Source organism: Indicator indicator, chromosome 21 (genome assembly GCF_027791375.1).
Source record: "Indicator indicator isolate 239-I01 chromosome 21, UM_Iind_1.1, whole genome shotgun sequence".
Lineage (NCBI taxonomy): Eukaryota > Metazoa > Chordata > Aves > Piciformes > Indicatoridae > Indicator > Indicator indicator.
The window spans coordinates 16319750-16340457 of record NC_072030.1 but is presented as its reverse complement, the minus strand read 5'-3'; the positions used below and the strand labels follow the sequence as shown (position 1 = coordinate 16340457).

The 20708-nt window shown below is 51.9% G+C and overlaps 2 protein-coding genes across 2 annotated transcripts in view; one reads left to right on the top strand and one right to left on the bottom strand.

Moving 5' to 3' along the window:
- Nucleotides 1-7963, top strand: part of LSP1 (lymphocyte specific protein 1) — a 54228-nt gene extending 46265 nt beyond the window's left edge. Inside the window, exons 6-10 of the mRNA XM_054390591.1 lie at nucleotides 3045-3088; nucleotides 3698-3779; nucleotides 4089-4229; nucleotides 6981-7061; nucleotides 7877-7963. Coding sequence (XP_054246566.1) covers nucleotides 3045-3088; nucleotides 3698-3779; nucleotides 4089-4229; nucleotides 6981-7061; nucleotides 7877-7963 — 435 coding nt within the window. The remainder of the gene's footprint in view (nucleotides 1-3044; nucleotides 3089-3697; nucleotides 3780-4088; nucleotides 4230-6980; nucleotides 7062-7876) is intronic.
- A 5340-nt stretch (nucleotides 7964-13303) lies between these two features.
- Nucleotides 13304-14941, bottom strand: PRR33 (proline rich 33). Its single transcript, XM_054390442.1, has 2 exons — nucleotides 14360-14941; nucleotides 13304-13510 (listed from the first exon to the last, which is right to left on the bottom strand). Exons 1-2 carry the CDS (start codon nucleotides 14939-14941, stop codon nucleotides 13304-13306), a joined length of 789 nt encoding a protein of 262 aa, XP_054246417.1.
- Between the last annotated feature and the right edge of the window lie 5767 nt (nucleotides 14942-20708).

Genomic DNA, 20708 nt, shown 5'->3' with positions numbered 1-20708 from the left:
TAGGAAATACTCCCAGGACCTTTTTATGTGCTGGAACCTCTGTGGTTACAAGCCCCCAACACGTGCAGCTTGCTGAGCTGAGCTGCTGCTGGGGATTAGCCCAGGGGAAGGTTAGCAATGCAGGCTGCCTCTGGAGCAGTGATGTCAGCTCACAGGCTGTCAAGCTGCTCAGGAGAACCATGAGCTTGGGATCTTTCCAAAGGCAAGGAGGGTCTTCACACCTCATCTAGCAGGGCTTTGTGTGAACACAAAGAAGTCAAGGTGCTGGCCACCAAGAAGGTGTTTTGGCACAGCAGAAACATTGCTTGTGGTGGAAGGATTGAGAGCATCTGCAGGGGTGGGGTTGGGAGTGAGTGTGGCTGGTGGAGGCCAGGTACACATCTGGGGCAGGCAGCTGTTGGGTGGTAGTGTGGTGGGGTGTTTGGGGGTCCAGTCTGGGGGCAGTGTGGCCTGGAGGCTGATGTGAGGTGGCAGGAGGGAAGCCTTTTATCAGTGCTGCTTTGTCTTGGGCTGTTTGTGAGCTCTGGGTTTTGAGGTTGGTTGAGGGAGCAACTGTGGTTTCCTCTGACCTCCAGAGAGTGCTTTGCACCAGAGACTTGTATGACTCCTGCTGAAAGGAATGGCTCTGCTGGGCAGGGCAAGGTGGTCTCCAAATAGCTTGGGGAAAGCTTGTTCCCCCCTGGACTGTGATCCCTGGAGGCTGTCACCTCCAGCCTTTTCTCTAGGCTGCTCAGTGTTTAACTTGAAGCTCCTTTAGCATCTCTTGGAAGCACCTCTGGGTGCTTTGCACCTGCACAGCACCTCTCTGTCAGGGTGGGCAAGGTTTGTGCCCAGTGATATTTTATAGGATCAGAGGATGTTAGGGGTTGGAAGGGACCTTTGAAGATCAAGTCCAACCCCCTGCCAGAGCAAGATCATAGAATCCAGCACAGGTCACACAGGAATGGGTCTTGAAAGTCTCCAGAGAAGGAGACTCCACATCCCCTCTGGGCAGCCTGTTCCAGTGCTCTGGGACCCTCCCAGTGAAGAAGTTCCTCCTCATGCTGAGGTGGAACCTCCTGTGCTGTAGCTGATATCCACTGCCCCTTGTCCTATCACAAGGTGCAGCTGAGCAGAGCCTGTCCCCTCCCTCCTGACCCCCAGCCCTCAGATATTTGTAAACATTCATTAAATCTCCTCTCAGTCTTCTCTTCTCCAGACTATCTACTCATGGTTGAGAAGCTGAGACACAGGCAGGGTTCCCCTTTCAGGAGCTGTTATGCCCCAGGAGGTGCCACGTTGCCCATCAATGTCCCAGTGGGCTGAGCAATTCCACCTCTGAAGGCATGGCCCAGAGGCCAGCATCAATGCCTGCAGCACTGAGCAAAGGAGTGAGCTAGCAGCAGGCAGGCAGAAGGAGCTGGCTCCTGATCTGTCCCACTGATGTGTGGGGACCCTGCAGAGGGACTCTCCCTGGCACCTCTCCATTAGCTGAGGTTACACCATTTGTTGGCTGTGCTCCTCAGTAATGGGTTTGGTGCTCTGGGGCACAGCTGTTCAACGTGGCTTCTCTGTGCTGCTGTCTAATCTTCTGCTTAGCTGAAATTTACCACTGGCATCCTGAAAGCAATCTTAAAAGGACCACTGAGCCAGCAGATAAAAACGCAGCACTTGGTAGGTGATGTTTCCTGTGGCACAAGCAGCAGTTTTATGGGCAGAGATGGTTTCTTGTTGCTTTGCTTGCTGCTCCTTGGCTCTGTAGGAGCTGGAGTTAAGAAGGAGCCTCCCCTTTGACTCAAGGGATTTTCTTTTTCTCTCTGTGTTTTTGGTTTCTGGTGCATGAAAGAGTTGTGAGGTTTAGCAACAGTTCAGCTTTCAAACGTGTCCAGAGAAAGGCAACAAAGCTGGGGAGGGGTCTGGGGCACAGCCCTATGAGGAGGGAGCTGGGGGGGTTTAGCCTGGAGAAGAGGAGGCTGAGGGGAGACATTAATGCTCTCTACAACTACCTGAAAGGAGGCTGTAGCCAGGTGGGGGTCAGTCTCTTCTCCCAACCAGTGACAGGAGGAGAGGACACAGTCTCAAGCTGCACCAGAGGAGGTTTAGGCTGGGTGTTAGGAAGAAATTCTTCACAGAAAGAGAGATTGGCCATGGGAATGTGCTGCCTGGGGAGGTGGTGGAGTCACCCTCCCTGGAAAGGTCTGAAAACAGACTGGATGAGGCCCTCAGTGCTGTGGTTTAGTTGAGTAGATGGTGCTGGGTGATAGGCTGGACTTGGTGATCTCTGAGGTCTTTTCCACCCTGGTTAATTCTGTGATTCCTTTATTCAGTGGATGTGAAGCTTTTACCCTTCTGTCTTGAATCATAGAATCAGTCAGGGTTGGAAGGGACCACAAGGATCATCTAGTTCCAACCCCCCTGCCATGGGCAGGGACACCTCACACTACATCAGGCTGGCCAGAGCTGAAGAGCTCTTGGCCAAAGAGCTCCTTTTGTGCAGGAGTCTCTTGTGCCAAACTCTTCCCTGATGGTTTGACTTGCAGAGCTGCATTGCTGGTGGCTCCACACATTGACTTCCCCTGTCTGGGAGCTGCTCAGGTGTGGATATGTTGATGCAGCTCCTGCCTGTGCTGCTGCCAAGCTTGGCTGTTCTGCAGATGTGGCTGGCAGTGCCCCTCGCCTTGCCCCCTTCCCCTCGCCTTGCCCCCTTCCCCTCGCCTTGCCCCCTTCCACTCCCCTTGCCCCCCCAGGTATCTGAGAAAGATGCCAAGTCTTTGAGCAGAGAAAATGCTCTTGGCTGCTGTTCAGCTCTGGGTGAAGCTGCATGTTGTCAGCTTGTTCCTGCAACTGGTGGAGCTCCTAACATGCCCCAGTGCTTTTGGTTGGGATTCTGTCCCCCTGCCTTGGAAAGCAGGAGCAAAGGGGATGGTCACTCTCTCTGACCAGTGGCACTGAGCAAGGTGTCTCTAACCAAAGAGAAGAGGCATAGTTATGGGCAGCTAAGGTGACCTACATCCGTGTGAGGTCCATGCACCAAAGCAATCTCTTTGTTCCCTCTCCCTCCTCAGATCACGGACAGGACCGAGTCGCTGAACCGCTCCATAAAGAAAAGGTCTGGCTGGGGCTGGCTGCAGGGGGAAGCAGGACCCTCCCTGCAGGGGCAGGAGGCTGGAGGGGTCTGGGGTGGGGGAGGGCAGGAGTGACGGGAGAGCCACAAGGATTAATAGGGGACTTGAGCATCTCCCCTGTGAAAAGAGACTGAGAGCCCTGGGGCTGTGCAGTCTTGAGAAGAGAAGGCTGAGAGGGATCTGATCAATGTCTGTAAATATGAGGGGTGGGTGGCAAGTGGAGGGGGCCAGGCTCTTTGGGGTGGTTCACAGTGATAAGACAAGGAACAATGGGTTCAAAGTTGAACAGAGAAGATTTCACCTCAGCATGAGGAAAAACTTCTTTACAGTGAGGGTGACAGAGCCCTGGAGCAGGCTGCCCAGGGGGGTTGTGGAGTCTCCTTCTCTGGAGACTTTCCAAACCCACCTGGATGCATTCCTGTGCAGACTACCCTGAATGATCCTGCTCTGGCAGGGGAGTTGGGCTCAATGATCTCTTGAGATCCCTTCCAACCTCTAATGTGATACTGTGACAGGCTGCCTGTGGCCCTCCAAGTCCTCCCTTCTGCTTGAGGCACTGGGAGCTCACTCTAGTTCTCTTCTCTGCTCTCCAGTAACAGCATCAAGAAGTCCCAGCCTGCTCTCCCAGTGTCCAAGATCGATGACAAGCTGGAGCAGTACACACAGGCTATTGAGGTGGGTTGCTGGGTTGTCTTTCTTGTCCCCATTCTCCCAGGAGCTCTCTTTGCTCAGTGTTGCTGTCCCTCTTAGTCTTACTCTCTGGGAGATGACAACAGAATTGTCTCCCCTTTCTCCCCCCACAGCATGAAGCAGGTTTCTTTAGTGAGCTGTCCCATCCTTGTTTCCTTGTTTTCCCTCTTTAAAGGTTGGGAACACCTGCCAGGAACTAGCAAGACCTTACAAACCTCCCTTTACAACCACCCTGACCCTGAAAAATTCCATGTACAGAGGGATCTTTCTCTATTAATATTTTTTTTCCCCTAGACATCCACCAAAGCTCCAAAAGCTGCCAGACTGCCTTGTCTTGAGCTTCCTAGCATGAGCATGATGGTATCCAGCACAAAGAGCCTCTGGGAGACTGGAGAGGTGGCAGCTCAGTCTGCTGTGAAGACCCAGCCCTGTAAGGTATGAGGTTTGCTGGACTTCGGCATCTGCAACCTGGCCACAACCTGCATTCCCCTTGGCTGTTGGTGTGGCTTCTTGGTGATGTCCACCAGCCCTGGAGGCACCTATGGCATTGCAACTATCCTAATGCAGTGCTCCAGGCTGGGGAAAGAGTGGATGGAAAACTGCTTGGAGAAGGGCCTGAAGGGGGGTGGTTGATAGGCAATGTGTGCCTAGGTGGCCAAGGCAGCCAGCAGCAGCCTGGCCTGGATCAGCAATAGAGGGACCAGCAGGGCTAGGGCAGGGATTGTGCCCCCTGTACTAGGCATTGGTGAGGCTCCACCTTGAGTTCAGTTTTGGGTCCCTCGCTACAAGAAAGATATTGAGGTGCTGGAGTGGCCCCAGAGAAGGGCTGCGAAGCTTGTGAAGGGTCTGGAGAAGAGGGCTGGGGAGGAGCAGCTGAGGGAACTGGGATTGTTCAGCCTGGAGAAAATGAGGCTGAGAGGAGATCTCATTGCTCTCTACCACTCCCTGAAAGGAGGTTGAAGTGAGGTAGGGGTTGGCCTCTTCTCCCAAGGAACAAGTGACTGGACAAGGGAAAATCACAGAATTGTAGAATCAGTCAGGGTTGGAAGGGACCACAAGGCTCAGCCAGTTCCAACCCCCCTGCCATGCCCAGGGACACCTCACACTACAGCAGGCTGGCCAGAGCCTCATCCAGCCTGGCTGCAAACACCTCCAGGGATGGGGCCTCAACCACCTCCCTGCACAACCCATTCCAGGCTCTCACCACTCTCATGGGGAAGAACTTCTTCCTCACATCCAGCCTGAATCTCCCCACTTCCAGCTTTATTCCATTCCCCCCAGTCCTATCGATACCTGATAGCCTAAAAAGTCCCTCCCCAGCTTTCTTGGAGCCCCCTTCAGATACTGGAAGGCCGCAAGAAAGTCACCTCAGAGCCTTCTCTTCTCCAGACTGAACAGCCCCAACTCTTTCAGTCTGTCCTCATAGGAGAGGTGCTCCAGCCCTCTGCTCATCCTGGTGGTCCTTCTCTGGACACCTTCCAGCACCTCCAGATCCCTCTTGTAACAGAGGCTCCAGAACTGGATGCAGTACTCCAGGAGGGGTCTCACCAGAGCTGAGCAGAGGGGGAGAATCACCTCCCTTGCCCTGCTGGCCACACTTCTCCTGATGCAGCCCAGGCTCTGGTTGGCTTTCTGGGCTGCAAGTGCACATTGACAGCTCCTGTTGAGCTTCTCGACCTCAGGTTATGCCAGGGGAGGTGTAGGTTGGACATGAGGAACAATTTCTTCCCCCAAAGGGTTGCCAAACACTGGAACAGGCTTCCCAGAGCAGTGGTGGAGTCCCTGTCCTGGAGGGATCGAACAGCTCTGCAGATGTGATGCTGCGGGACGTGGCTCAGTGGTTACCTGGCAGTGCTGGGTTACTGCCTGGACTTGGATCATCCTAAAGATCTCTTCCACCCAAACCAAAACTGATTCTGTATTGGAGACCCACTCTCATCAGGATGCAAAGCCTCAGAGTTTTGCTTTACCTGAGCCAGGGTCCCAAACTGTTCCTTGATGGCACAGCCAGGAAAGCCTCAGTGGTGCTGGTGGAGGCTCTGTGCTGGTAGAGGCTCTGCTTTGGGATGGGAATGCAGCTAGGTGGGGGCAGAATATGTTTTATGCAGGGGGCTAGGAGTGAGCTGCAGGTGTTGAGCACAAGTTGCATTTAGTACCAAGATGATGAATGTTGTCACCTTGGAAAATGCAAAGAACATTCTGCACTGCTCTCACTAATGTCACTTTCTGGTCACTCTGAGGCTGATTCCTGGAATGTGCTGCTTGCAAATCTGTGTTTATGAGCTAAATTCCTTCCACATAAATAAAGCCTTGAGGTAAACATCTTGTCCATAATTAATGAGCTTAAGGAAATAAATATCTTGGGTGTCTGATCCAGGTTTTTGTTGGGGAGAGAGGGGGAAGCATAGGATATGCTGGGAATAGGTTTTGACAGTCCTGGGTTTTAGCTGCAGCTGCCACAGGTCAGATGATGTGATATGATAAATAAAAATAATAAAGAGAGCAGATGTGTGGCTTGGAAAAGGGACATGGACAAAGGCATGTTCAGCTGTGTTAGCAGTGAAGGGTAATGAGAGCATCATCATCTGCTTGGCCCAGAAGCCAGCTGTGTCCTGGGCTGCAGCCCTGGCAGCAGGTGGAGGGAGGGGATCCTGTCCCTCTGCTGAGACCCCACATGCAGTGCTGGGGCCACCTCCAGAGTCCACAGCACAGACAAGGACCTGTTGGAGCAGGGCCAGAGGGAGCCACAGCAATGCTGGGAGGGCTGGAAGCCCTCTGCTGTGAGGCCAGGCTGAGAGTGTTGGGGGTGCTCAGCCTGGAGAAGAGAAGGCTCCAGGGAGACCTTCTGGTGGCCTTTCAGTGCTTAAAGGAGCTGATCAGAGAGCTCAGGACAGACCTTTGAGCAGGGTCTGTTATGACAGGGCAAGGGGTGATGGTTTGAACTGAAAGAGGGAGATTCAGAGTGGAGAGAAGGAAAAAATGTTTGACCCTGAGGGTGGTGAGACCCTGGCCCAGGTGGCCCAGAGAGGTGGGAGATGCTCTATTCCTGGAAGCACTGCAGCTCAGGTTGTCTGGGGCTGTGAGCAGCCTGCTCTAGTTGCAGATGTCCCTGCTGACTGCAGAGGGGTTGGGCTGGATGACCTTCAAATGTCTCTTCCCACCCAAACCGTTCTTTGATCTCCTCAGGACATTGTGGCTGGAGACATCCTGAGTAAAAGAAGCCTTTGGGAACAGAAGGGCAATCCCAAGCCTGAGGCCAGTGTCAAGGTGAGTCAGGATGTGGGTATGGAAGCACTCTGCTGTGAAAGGGAAGAGCTCTTGGCTGGTTGGGAAGCATTGAGAAGATGTTCTGTAGGGACCAGGGCTCCCTGTATCTGTCAGTGCAATTGGCCACCTGTCAGCTCACTGGCAGGAAGAGCAATTATTGCTCCAGCTAGAGCAAAAACAGGGCCAGAAGCTGTTTTATAGCCTGTGCTACTGAAGGGTCTCTGGAGCAGCATGGTCTCAGCCCCAGGAATTTGGAGGCCCAGCCTTCCAGGCTTGAATTTCACTGCAGATGGGAGTTACTTCACTCTTCTGAATCTTGAGAGTACAGAAAACAGGCAAAATGGAGTGGAACTGAACTGAAGGGTGTCAACAATTGCAGATGGATCTGGGCTTTGGGGCTTCTGCTGCTTGTGCTGCCCAGGCTGGGAGAGGAACATCAAAGCATGTGCCTGGCCTGGTACTGCTGCCAGAAATGTGGTCAAGGAAATTGGCTCTTGCCACAGGTTTATGAGCACAGGTGGAACCAAACTTGGGTTGAGGAGGGTCTGGGATCTTAGATGAGCCCTCTCTCATGATGCCTGTGCTTGCATCTTCCCTCTCCTGTTACCCAGCTTGCACTTGCTGGCTTCACTGATGTTCTGTGAGGTGGGGGAAGGGCTGTGCAGAGAGTTCATGGGGAAGGTGCAAGAAGAGTGTGGAAAATTTTCAAGGCATAGCAGACTCTAAACCACATCTGACTTTAGTTCTTTGATCTTAACTGCCTTATTTGAGGGAGAAAAATATTGACTTTGGCTCCTTCTTTCTCTCCTTCTCAGTCTGTTCCTGGCAAAAGGTATAAATTTGTTGCCACAGGCCATGGCCAGTACAAGAAGGTGTTGATAGATGATGATGCAGAGCAGTAATGTGCCTGGAGAACACATTAACCAGGTAGGTGGGGTGTGACCTTGTGCTGGGTGACACCTGGCACTGTCCTGCCAGGACATTGGGATTATTTCTGCCAGCCACACTTGAATTGGAAGCTCTTGGATGGTAACAGCTGGAGCTTTGCTTCTGGGCAACCATCTGAGCCTGAGCTTGGAAGGGAGTGGGCCCATGGGGGGTTTGGTTTGGTCTCTGAGCTTCTGATGTTGCTGGAAGCTGGGTACCTGTGAGCTTACCCTGCAGAATAAGTCCCCTGGGTGCTGCTTTTTTTTTTTTCTCTTTGAATTAACAAAAGTTCTGCTTCCTTACATTCTTCTGAGTTGCAAGGAGGAGCTGGAGGGCATTGTGGCTGAGCACAGGGCTGATGTACTCCTGAAATTCAGATGCTGCTGGAGTCTAATTGTCAGAGTTACTAAATTAATCAGGGGGGAAAACTTCCAACGACTGCAGAAACCTCTTGAAACCAGCCCAGAATTGGGTTGTGGTGGGGAAGACAGCAATATCTGCTCTGCTGGGCAGAGCAACAGAGCAGAAAGGCCTCTCCTCTGCTGTGCAGCAAGGGGGAAAGCAGAGCTGGGCTGCTGTCTCTGTGTCCTCTCAGAATGGTTTTTGGATCTCCTGCTCACACTGTGTTTATGTGAATGGCTATCCTGGTGTTATCTTGAGTGGATGCTGGTGGAGGGCTGTGGCAATCAGGAGGAATGGCACAGAGGGAAGTGATGACTGGTTGGATCCAACCAGGCAGCATCTGGCACAGGCAAGGGAGAGGAAGTTGTTGGGAGTGAAAACAAGCTCATTTTCTTGTTTTATTTTTTTCCTACTATATAAAAAAAAAAGAGCAGCTTTATTTCATAGCCAAGCTTATAAATAGCTCTGTGTGCTACAAAACACCTTTTGTTTCTGAATTCTTCTGGGGGCTGTGTTCCTTCCTTCCTTCCTTCCTTCTCTTTTTTTTTTTTTCCTCCCCCTAAGGAGCTGGTTTCTGAGTGCAAGCAGCTTGCTTTGCTTGGGTTGTTTTTCCTTTTGTGGTGCCCATTTATGAGAGGAGCTCTCTTGAATGCCACTCTGAGATGGACAGCAGTACAAACCCAAAGCTGCTTTTCAGGTGTAAAGAAGGAGGAATGTCCAGGACTTGCATCCTCAACTTGTTTCTCTCTGCCTGTGGCTTTCAGAAACCTATTTTAAGGTTTTATCTTTGATCCAGTACCCTTTTACCTGAAGCCTGCATGAGGCAGGATCCTACTGAGCTTCAGTTCTTCACAGCAAAGAGGCTTTGCTGGGTTGTCAACAGGTTTTGGTTACCCTACCTGAGCTTTTGCAAGCAGCTCAGAGGGGAGAGTGCCCTCAGCTCTGGTCTTTGCCCAGAATCCTTTCTTGAAAGGCCAATGCCTGGCACAGGGTGGCCCTTGAGGATTCAGTTCTCCAAACAACCAAGGCACAACTCTTGCCCTATGGAGGCATTCACAAGAAGGTGAACAGCAAAATGACTCTGAGAGCTGAAGGATCTTGGCTTGTTTCTCTCCTTGGGTGTTTACCTGGCTGGTTGGTGTGCTGTGAGGACCCTGCTCCCCAGCTCCTCAACTATCTTTATCCTTTCCACCACCCTCAACTATCTTTATACTTTTCCCTTCACAGTTGCCTGTTCCTCCCAAACCCTTCTGCCTCACCCTTGTGTAACTCACTCAACACCATCTTATCAGCTTGCCACATGCTTGATCACAGCTACAGTCTCTCCTTCTTCCCCTTCTTTCCTGAGCTGTGGGACCCTTGAGCAGGCTGCAAAGCAAGAGGCTTTCTGTAAGGGGCAATGTGAGTTCTGCCTGAGGCTATTTGACTTTGAAAGCCTCCCAGACTCCATGCCCAGCAGCATTCCCCTTCCCTTGCTCAGCCTGGGACATGCTGCAATGACTCCCAACACAGCTGATGGTAGAAATCTGTTGTCCCTAGGTATTCTTTCTCCTCTGATGCTCCCATGCCAGGGTCTGTCTCTGCAGGACTTGCAGTACCTGCTGTAAGCCTCTGCTCTTCATCCCTGGAGCAGGAGGACTAAGCCATGCAGCCAGACTTTTGCTTCCTGCTATGGGGATTGACCTTTCCACCAGCAATTCTCCATTCTCCACCCCTGTGCAGCAGGGCCAGCAGGGAGATAGGCTGGTGAGAAGCCCAGCAGATTCAAAACACAGCCTTATGTGAGAGGTTTGTTCTGGGAGGTCATCCTTGCTGCAGGACAAAGTGGATTAAAGCACAGCTGCTTCTGAAAACATCTTCTCTGGCCAGACTCAGTCCCCCCAAGTGTAATCACTTCCCTGAGTGCATCAATAATGCCAAGGAACAAGTGACAGGACAAGAGGAAATGACCTTGAGTTGTGCCAGGGAAGTTTAGGTTGCACATGAGGGACAATTTCTTCCCTGAAAGGTTTGTCAAACCCTGGAACAGGCTGCCCAGGGCAGTGGTGGAGTCTTCATCCCTTGGAGGGATTGCAAAGCTGTGTGGATGTGGTGCTGAGGGCCATAGTTTTGTGGTGACCTGACAGTGATGGGGTAATGGTTGGACTTGATGATCTTAAAGCTCTTTTCCAGCCCAAATGATTCTGGAATTCTGTTGAGCTCCACACTACTGCTGTGGATGCAGACTTGTGTGCAGCCAGCTATCAAGCTGGGCTACAGCTGGGTGTCCTTTTGTTGCTGTGTGGCAAGGTCATCTTCTCTCCATTAGCCCTGCCACATGTCTCAGCAGCAGTGGTGGGATTGTGAGCTCTAGGGGAGCAGCTGGACTTGATCTCCAAGGTCCCTTTCCACCTCAATATTCAGTGGATTCCACACTGCACTTCTTGGGTTTGGATTTGGTGTTGCATCTTCTCCATAGCCTCCTCCTGAAGCACTTTGAATCATCCCTCAAAGGCTGAGCTGGGATCCACTCATGAGGCAGTGCTAGCTTACCTCATTTCAGCTTTTTCTTGGTAATCAGGGGGCTCAAATAAATCCAAACTTTACATGCTTGGATTATTATTCCTTTTTTTTTTCTTTTCCCCCTTTGAAGGGGTTACAAAAGAGAGGGTAAGACCAGCAAAGAGAGAACTTCAGTGAGGCTTTTAGGATAACTGAGCTTTTTGTGTAGCATCATCACAAAACTGGAGGAGTTCAAAAAGGCCAAAGGAGCTCTTGGTTTTGTTTCTGAGACTGCTTGCAGTTTGGCATGGGGAAATTTTTGCTCAGCTCCATATCCTCCACTCATGAAGAGAATGTAAAGAGCTGGGTATCGGGTTTCTGGTTTGGACTAAACATAGCAATCCTATATTAGCTGTGCAGGAACATCCCAGCATATGCCAAAGTCCCTCATGAAACAGAAATAGCTGCTCTCCAGCTCTTAAGCCTGGTGCCAATGGAGATGCAAAGGGTGACTGTGAGGCTGGAAAGCACAGCTGTCCCTGGGTATGGACAGAGTTGGGGGAGTTGTTTTAAATGGCCTCTTTGAGGACATCAGGCACCAGTAGGGAAGTGATTGTGATGTTCCCCCTGAAAAGGAGACTCTCTGTGGTTAGAAGAACCCCTCAGGAAAACAGCACCTTATGAAATGCACAGAGTTGGACACCCTTGTGCTGAAACAATCACAGAGTGGGAGGGGTTGGAAGGGACCTCTGGAGATCATCCAGTCCAACTACCCTGCCAGAGCAGGTCCACCTGCAGCAGGGTGCACAGGCTGGCATCCAGGATGGTTCTGAATGACTCCAGAGATGGAGACTCCCCTGTCTCTGGGAAGCCTCTTTCAGTGCTCTGCCACCTTCAAGGTAAAGAAGTTCCTCTTCATTTTTAGGTGGAACTTCCTGAGTTCCAGTTTGTGCCTGTTCCCCCTTGTCCTGTCACCACTGAAAGAAGCCTGGCCCCATCCTCCTGACACCCACCCTTTAAGTATTGATAAGATTCCCCCTCAGTCTCCTCTAGGCTAAAAACCCCCAAGTCCTGCAGCTTTTCTTCAGAGTTCCTTTGTCCTTGTAGCCCTTTGCTGTACCCACTCAGGCAGCTGAAGTAGGCTCTTGGTTATCAGGAAACAGCAGCCCCAGGCTATACTTGAAAAAAAACCAACCAAACAACAACAAAAAGGACCCCAACAAACCAACCAAGCCATGGCCCACTAGAGAACAGAACTTGACTGCTGCAACAACATCACTCTTCTGTGCACCACAACTTGGTGGACTGGCTTAGGACATCAAATGCTGATGGCCATTGTTTTGGGCAAGGAAACTGCTTGGTGACAGCAGGTTGGAGAGCTTCTGCTGTCCCTTGTCCCTGCCTTGGGTGACAGGATGAGTTTCCACCTTCTCAGCAGATCCAGTGGAGAAGCTAAATTGATGCTGTGTCAACTCTGGGCTCAGTTTCTGAGACTGTAGGGCAGATGTGGAGCATCCCATTCTCCTGCATGTTGTCTCATCTACAGCTGATCCTGTTTCTAGGGTTCACCTTGGTCTTAAACACAGCAAAATTGATTCAGATTCCATTCTCCTCTAAAATGTGCTTTTTCTACAGGCACTTTGTCCTTTTCACTGTGTCCCTCCCCTCTCTTCCCCATATCACTGCATACAGAGCTTGTTGCTGGATCTTGAAAAGAAGTCCATGTTTGTTTTTCTTGGCTTGTGACCTGTGGATGTTGTATGTTATGGATTTTAAGCTTCTATACCTATGGAGAGCAACCCTTCAATCCACAGCATGAGGCTGCTGGCTTGGAGGACTCTTATTTAGTTGCTTGTGGGGTTTTTTTGCCTTACACTTGGCTCTGTTGGGCTGTAAACAGAGTTCCTTGCTGTAAGGAAGCTCCAGAGATCTGGGCCCCTTGGCTCAAGAAGGACCTTAGAGAGCTGCTTGAAAGAGTCCAGTGCAGAGCCATGAAAACGGAGTGGAACATCTTCCTTAGGAGGAGAGACTGAGGGAGCTGAGAGCTCTTGAGCTTGGAGAGCAGGAGACTGAGAGGTGGCCTCATTCATGTTGATAAAGATGTGCAGGGGGAGTGCCCAGAGGCTGGAGCCAGGCTCTGCTCAGTGATGCCCAAGGACAGCGCAAGGGGCAGTGGTAGAAGCTGAGGCATAGGAAGTTCCATGGAAACAGGAGGAAGAGTTTTTTTTTTTCACTGTGAGGGTGACAGAGCACTGGAACAGGCTGCCCAGGGGAGTTGTGGAGTCTCCCTCTCTGGAGACATTCAAGACCTGCCTGGCTGTGTTCCTGTGTGACCTGCTCTAGGTGCTCCTGCTCCGGCAGGGGGGTTGGACTGGATGATCCCTCCAGGTCCCTAAACATGGATTGTGGGGCCTGGTGGGAGCAGCCTGTCTTCAGCTGACTGACCACCCTGATGCTGTTCTGTTAAAGCTCCTGGGGTGCTTCTCAGCCCCTTCATGCCTGAAGTGGCTGACCTCAAAGACAGTGCTGATCTTTGTCATGGGTTTGGCAGCCAGCTCCTTCAGCTTCCTGGCGTCGAAGCGTGGCTTGTGCAGGAGGATGGGCAAGCGGCGGGGAAGAAAGAGGTTTGCTTCCTTCCTCTGCTGCCTCTCCTCTGCTTGCTGCTGCTGCTTCTTCTCCTTGCTAGCTGTTATCTGGTACAAAATAGCGTCCCACATCCTGCTGGCCTTTGATTTCAACAGCTTGCACTCTTGGCTGACCACTGCTTGAGAGGTGTCCTCCTTCTTGCTGCCTTCTTCCTGCCCCAGCTTTTCTGGCTGGGGCTCTGGGAAGCTGGGGGCTTCTGAGTGCACAATCAAGTGCTTCCTGAGGCGATGCCAGCCACCAGCACTAGCTCCAGGAGGTCTTGCTGCTTCTGCTGGTGGTGCTGCTTTGAGGGGAGGGCTGATGTTTGGTAGGCTGGAGGTTGGCTGAGGTCGAGTGTCTTGTTCTGCCTTGGTGTCTGTGGAGGTAGCCCTGGTGCTGTCAGCGTGTGCTGGAGTTGCTGCCCCTGGCTGTGCTTGCCTCCAGGGAGCACTGGGTGCTGATGGGTTTTGGGTCTCCCCATCTTGCTTGGGTAATTCAGGAGCTGTCTCTGATCCAGATGTTTCAGCATCACTTCCATGTGTCACAGGCTTATCTGTGTGGCCATTGGCAGGTTTGGGCTTGGGTGAAGGGGCTTTGGTGGACTCTTCAGTAGGAGCAGGCCTGGAAGCTTGATTGGGAGGCTCTGCCTCTGCAGCAGGGAGGAGGGGAGGCTGCAGTGCAGGAGCTGTGGCCATGCTGTCATCAAGTGGGGTGGGGATCTGCCCTGGAGATGGTTCAGGGCAGCTTGTTTCAGGTGCTGGAGAAAAAGGCCTTCTGTCTTCTTGGCTGACAGTTCTTTGGGCCTGATTTGATGTGGGTGTCTTAGCCCTGGGTGGCTTGAAGCTGTGGAAATGAGCGTGCACCTTGGTGCCACAGGCAACCTCTGGCGCCTGTTCGATACCGGGTGGACCGGCAGGAGGAGGCGGGGGGAAAAGCGGCAGGGCAGGGTCGTGCGGCGAGGGGAGGAGGGTGTCCGTGCCTTCGGGCTGCCCTGGGGCCTCGGCAGCAGCTGGCCTGTGCAGCAGGGGCATGGCTGAGGAGGCTGTGAGCATGACGTGCTCGGCGATGCGCCGCTGCTCCGTCACCTTCAGGGCGAAGGGCTTGCTGCGGCGCACCGGGGAGCAGACGCGCGGCGGGAGGGCCCTGCTGGGGAGCGCTGCGGGCAGCCGGCTGCAGGGCGGAGCTGCGGGCTCGGGGCTCTCCTCCTGGGCAGCATCCTCGTCGTGCTCCAGGTCAGGGCTGGCCTCGCTGACGGGCGAGAGGCTGGAGCGGAAAGGCTTGGCTTGCTCTGAGCCCAGGGCTGCGTTCTTCTTGGCTGCCTTCTTCAACAGCCGCTGCAGCCTCAGGTTGTCCTTCCCGGGCTTGGGTAGGGTGGGAGGGGGAGGAAGGTGGTGGCGGGTGGGAATGGGTTGGATGGAGGAGGATACTGTTATCAGCATGGTCATCTCCTGGAAGGAAACACAAAGCTTAGAGTTGGTGTGGGCTTAGCCCTGGGCTGGACTCTGACACGCTCATGAACCTGTCTGGATGTGTTTCTGTGTGACCTGTGCTGGATTCTATGGTCCTGCTCTGGCAGGGGAGTTGGACTCAATGACCTCCAGAGGTCCCTTCCAACCCCTCACATCCTGTGAGCCTGTGATGAGGTCTTCTCTTCCTCTCTCCAAAAGCTATGACTATGGAGTCAGTTTTGTGGGAGAAGAGCTTCACTCTTTGTTTCCTTACTCTCCTTAAGCTACCCTCATCAGTCTTGAGGGTGGTGTGGCAGGGCAAGAGACATACTGGGGGGAAGCTGCACAGCCAAACCTGAAGCCCTTCTCCTTGCCTTGGCACAGAATCCAGGGAGAGCTCCTTGGGACTCCAGATGTTTGTGTCTTGGCAAGCCCTTATGGGATTTGGAAGGAGACATTAAGAGAAACAGAGCTGGTCTGAAACTTTGAAGCTGTGAAACACTCTCCAGAGGCCCAGAGCAGGAATGTTTCATGGCTTTCCAAACCCCAGTTGTTAGCACTGGGATACAACAGCACAGCCACGAACTCCACGTGGCACTGGAGTCAAAGCCAGCACTGGCCTTGAATGATTTCAGCCTTCAGGGAGATGTCCCTGTGAAATGCAGGATGTCAGAGCTGACTTCATCTGGTGGGGAAGAGCATTGTCACTGCACTGACTTTGCCTTTCCTTGCTGTCTCAAGCATGGCAGCAACCTTCTCATGTTCTCAGCTTAAAGATAAACCCAAGTTTACTCTGTCCCTTGGAGAGCATTGTCACTGTCCTGCCTTTAGCATTCATTCTTCAGTGAAACAGCAGTGGGTTCTGGTCTGGGTCAGGTCTTGGCAACTGTGCCTGGACCACCTCTGACCAGCACTGTGCTGCTCCTGGGGGATGTAGAGCTGCTTTTCCTCTCTCACTGACTCACCACCAGCTCTTCTTTCTACTCTGATTCCCTGCACAGTGTCTGTTGGAGATAGAGAGATGAAACCAATCATTTTTTAGTGACCAGGGTCAGAGCAATGCTGGGAGGGCTGGAAGCCCTCTGCTGTGAGGCCAGGCTGAGAGAGTTGAGGTTGTTCAGCCTGGAGATGAGAAGTTTCTGGGAAGACCTGGTAGCCTTTCAGTGCTTAAAGGAGCCAATTAGAAAGCTGGGGACAGACTTTTGAGCAAGGCCTGTTGTGACAGGACAAGGGGTGATGGTTTAAACTAAAAGAGGGAGATTCAGACTGGAATGAAGGAAGAAATGTTTGACACTGAGGGTGGTGAGACCCTGGCCCAGGTGGCCCAGAAAAGTGGTAGGCTGGTGAGGTTGTCTGGGGCTCTGAGCAATCTGCTCTAGTTGCAGATGTCCCTGGCTGCAGAGGGGTTGGGCTAGATGACCTTTAATGGCCCCTTCCAACCCAAGCTAGTCTATGATTCTCTGATTTATTTCAGCTGCAGGCATGAAAAACCTCTTGCTGTTTCTGTGAGGGAGCTTGGAGGGGATTTCTGCCAGCTGAGGGTGACAACTGTTGGGCATTCCCAGCAGCTTATCAGCTTTATGCCTTAGGCACAAGGCTGGGATTGGGACTTGCTCTGTTCTAAGACCTACTCTTAAAAGTATGTCTGCACTAGCCCCTCCAAAAGGCTGGGAGTCCATTCCTTCACTCCATATCTGCTCTTCATCTCAGCCTTGTGGTTTTTCTGGATGGTTCTGGGTCAGAAAGCCAAAATGGATGGGGTGCATGCTCCAGGTGCATGCTTGTGTTGTGCAACACTCCTGGTTCTGTTTGTATAGGAGCTGGCAATTGCTTGTGTGATTGTGATCTGCTGCAAGGTGAGCTAGAGCATGTCTCTGATGGTAGGATGGATTGTGGGCTGATTTAATCTGCTCCTGTTTAATGTGGACAGCCTGTCCTACAAGCTGAGCTGTGATCTAGCAGTGCTTGTAAACCAGAATTACAAGGTTGACCTTCTTCAGGCTTGTGCTGGGAATACTAAAGAGGGCAGGGCAGTGAAATTCCCAACTCCTGATCAGCATTTTCCTTGGCCTTGGAGAAGTGCAGCTGCCCACCTGGGTCAGAGCAGGACCTTGAGGAGATCTGCTGCAAAATGCCAGATGCTACTGGAAGAGTTTCCTGCGGTGGGAAGTTTAGATACAACCTGCATGGATCAGGAAGTCTTTCCCTCTGCTCCCAAAGTTAGAGGCTAATTAATGCCCTTTAACTTTGAGATCTGTGGTCTCTGTGCTCTTAAAGTCACTCTTGCTGCTTTTTCAGTACCCCATCTGACCTGAAGGCTGTTGTGCTGTGGGTCTTGGAGACCTTCTGGGTGGTAACTTCCTTGGCATGTGATTGTGCTGGAGCCTGTGTGTGTGTCTAACTGGTGAGGCAGAGAGATGCTGAGAGAGACAGCACAAAGGAAATTACCTCTTAATTTATTTGTCTCCCCCTGTCATGCTTGGCTTTGTTTGATGGATCTCCTTCAGAGCTGTGTGTGCTCAGGAGGAATTCTGCAAGGAGCAAAAGATGTTTGAGTGTCTTCCTCCTTGTTGAGTAATGAAGCAAAAGCCAAGGGACGATTGGATTGGATTGGATTGGGTTGGATTTGCTGGCAGCAGGAAGGCCAGAGCAGAAAACCCAGGGAAAACATTGCCTGAGAAACCTGGATGGGTTGTGATAAGCTGGAAGGAAATAGGGCTGGAAGCTGAGTCCAGAGGTTTCTGAAGGCTGTGGTAGTTTTAAGCTATGCCTTTGAAATTTTTTTTTCTACAGATCTCAAACAGAAAGTAGTAGAATGTAAATAAATCATCATCTATTTGGTGTAAAAAGGAAAACTAAGATAATTCTAAACAATCTCATGGGGTTGAGATCTGCTGTAAGATTTAATTCCCAAAACAATCTCTTTCTCTTCTCACTTCTTTGCTCTGGGAGGGACTAAGTTGCTTCTGCTTGACCTTGACTGCATTGTTTTGGATTAGTCTAACAGCAACTTTCTCTTTTCTCTTGTCCCTTTTGCACAGAAGGGTAAGGGGGAGGCAGGGGGAGAGAAGCTGTTGCAGCTCCCCTGGTCTTTGGCTGGGGGGGGATGGGTCCCTGGTCTGTTCATTAATTGTAAACACTTATAAATATTGCAAATATTGTATATTTGGTACACATTCCTTGCATTTCGTTGTGGATTGTAGTTTTGCTTGTAAATCCAGCTTCCATTTGCTTTCAGCTGAGCTAGTCTGGCAAATTTCATGTTGGGGGGAGGGAGGGGAGCTTTCAACCCACCACAAGGGTTAAGCTTCCCTGCTGCTGGTTGAGTGCAGGTGGGTGAAGGGTTGGTCACCCACTCTTGGCCCCCCACTGTTCCCCTGAACTCCACTCCCTCTGCAATTGGCCCCAAAGCAGGCATGGTGGGGAGCACATCAGCATGGAGGAGTCATTTGTCCCAGGATGGAAAAGCCATTTGTGTGCTGGAGTCCCTTGGCTGCCCCAGCTGTCACACATGGACCTGCAGGAACCTGATACTGCTGCAGATGGTCCTGAGCAGAGAGCTGTGGCTGCTGGCAGCTCTAGGAGCACACTTTCTCCCTTAGTGGCTTTCTCTGGCTTGGAAGGAAACCTGCTCATCTCCTCCTCAGGATGAGATGGCTGGGCAGGAGCACACCCATCCTCTTGCCTGGGCAGCTGTGACCTCTGCTGGGTGTGCAGCCCTTGGCACCTGCTGTGCTGTGGGCACACAGCACTGACTGGCAGGGCTGCAGCTTTATGGGCTGGCTGGTGGGGCTTTGTGCAGAGGGGTGGGAGGGAGCTGTCTGTAACTGGTAGGCAAGATGCAGCCTCAGGACAGCCTTGGGCATTGCTCCTGGCCAGCCAAACAGGCTTCATAAACTTGTTGCTTTCTTGCCTTGCAGATGAGCTTGGTCCTGTCTGAATGCAAGCCTCAATGCCACTATTTCCTCTGCTCCACAGAAGATGACTGAAGGATGCTTCTCTTCTGCCTCCTGATGTCAGCCTGCTTTGGTACAGCCTGACTCCTCTGTGGGGGTGTGAGCACTGCCCCACCATGCTGCCTCCAGTTGGATGAAGGGAACAGGACCAGCTGGCAACACTCCATCCCCTTTTTTAACCCCCTAGGGGACTCTTTGACTTCTTCTCTTTGTTGTGTTGGGGCTTACTTTTGGGGGTGGGAGGGTTGTTTGGTTGTTTTCATCTGGCTCTGCTAGGGAGCTGGGAGGCTGTGGCTCTGCCTCCTCTCTCTCCCCCTCTTTTTTTTTCTTGTTTTCCTCAAGGAAGAGAGTGATCTGCTGCCCTCCTAAGCTGGCAGAGCTTTTACCACATAAAGAAGAATTTCCCCACTTTTGTGGCTCTTGCTGGCTGGGTGGTGAGAGAGGGAACTCAGCAGAAACCCAGCAGAAGAACCTGTGAGGAGGGCAATGGGACTGTCCTCAGCATGAGGAGACTGCAAGGACCACTTCTCACCCTGCTGGTGCTAGCTGTGGGTAAAGTCTTCCCCTGTTTACAATGCAGCCTCTGCCCCTCTACAACAGCTGCACTGAGGGACTTCCATCTCTTCTTCTGGGCTCTGTGCAGCACATCATTCCATCCTGGTTTGATTTAGGTCCCAGATCATCCTTGATTCACTCAAATGCCCCCATCAACACCTTTCTGCTGCATTTCCATCTCAGCAGTGGCAACAGCAGCTTTGTTTCAAAGAGCTGCTCCTGTCTCCTCCCTGTCCAGTGTGGACTGGAGGTCTCCTTTCCCAGGTGAGGAGTGCTCATACCCTCTTTAAAGCCTCATTCTTCCCCTCTTCCCCTGTCAACATCATTTTGCAACTTATTTCTGCTCCCTTCCTGGAGGAGAGGGCATCTTCTCTCACCTCCTGCCTCAATGTGCTTTCTGCTTGAATTTATTGCATCCTGTTTTTTTGGGGTTGTTTTTTGATTTTATTTTTTTTTTGTGGTTGGATTTTTCTTTTTATAAGCATTTAATAAAACTGGAGGAAGATCTTGTAACCATGGCAGCTCTGAGGATTTTGTTAAGGTAGATTTCCTGCAGCAGAGCTCTTTTCTGAGACCTTGGAACTCTCAGAGTGGAAAGTGGAGGAGAAGGGACAGCAGGCTTGAATGACAAGAAGAAAAGGGAGTTGATGGGTGTAGGAAAGGGGCTGCCTGGGCCATGGTGAGGAGATCCTTCTTGTCTTCCTGCATTCCTTGTGATTGGGGTCATTGGCTGTGAAACAGGAGTGGTGTTTGGCTGAGAGATGGAGCAGCATGCAAAAGGCTTTTACAGAATCCCAACATTGGTGGTGAGGCTTGGAAGGGACCTCTGGAGATCACCCAGTCCAACCCCCTGCTAAAGCAGGGCACCCACAGCAGCTTGCCCAGGATCACAATGGGCAGGTGGGGTTGGAAGCTCTCCAGAGAAGGAGACTCCACAACCTCTCTGGGCAGCCTGCTGCAGGGCTCCAGTACCCTCACACCAAAGAATTTTTGCCTCCTCTTCAGATTGAACCTCCTGGCTTCCAGTTTGTTCCCATTGGCCCTTGTCCTGTCAAAGGGCACCACTGAAAGGGTCTGACCCCTGCCTCTTGCCCCTCCCAGGGTTGGAAGCTCTCCAGAGAAGGAGACTCCACAACCTCTCTGGGCAGCCTGCTGCAGGGCTCCTGCACCCTCACACCAAAGAATTTTTTTCCTTCTGCTCAGGTGGAACCTCCTGGGTTCCAGTCTGTGCCCCTTGTCCTGTCAAAGGGCAT

Excerpts from the sequence above, each read along its gene's own strand:
- PRR33 (XM_054390442.1), bottom strand. The coding sequence starts at position 14,941 with ATGACCATGCTGATAACAGTATCCTCCTCCATCCAACCCATTCCCACC. Across the intron at positions 13,511-14,359 it reads AGGTTGCCTGTGGCACCAAG|AGGAAGGAAGCAAACCTCTT; the intron begins GTGCACGCTCAT and ends GAGAGGCAGCAG.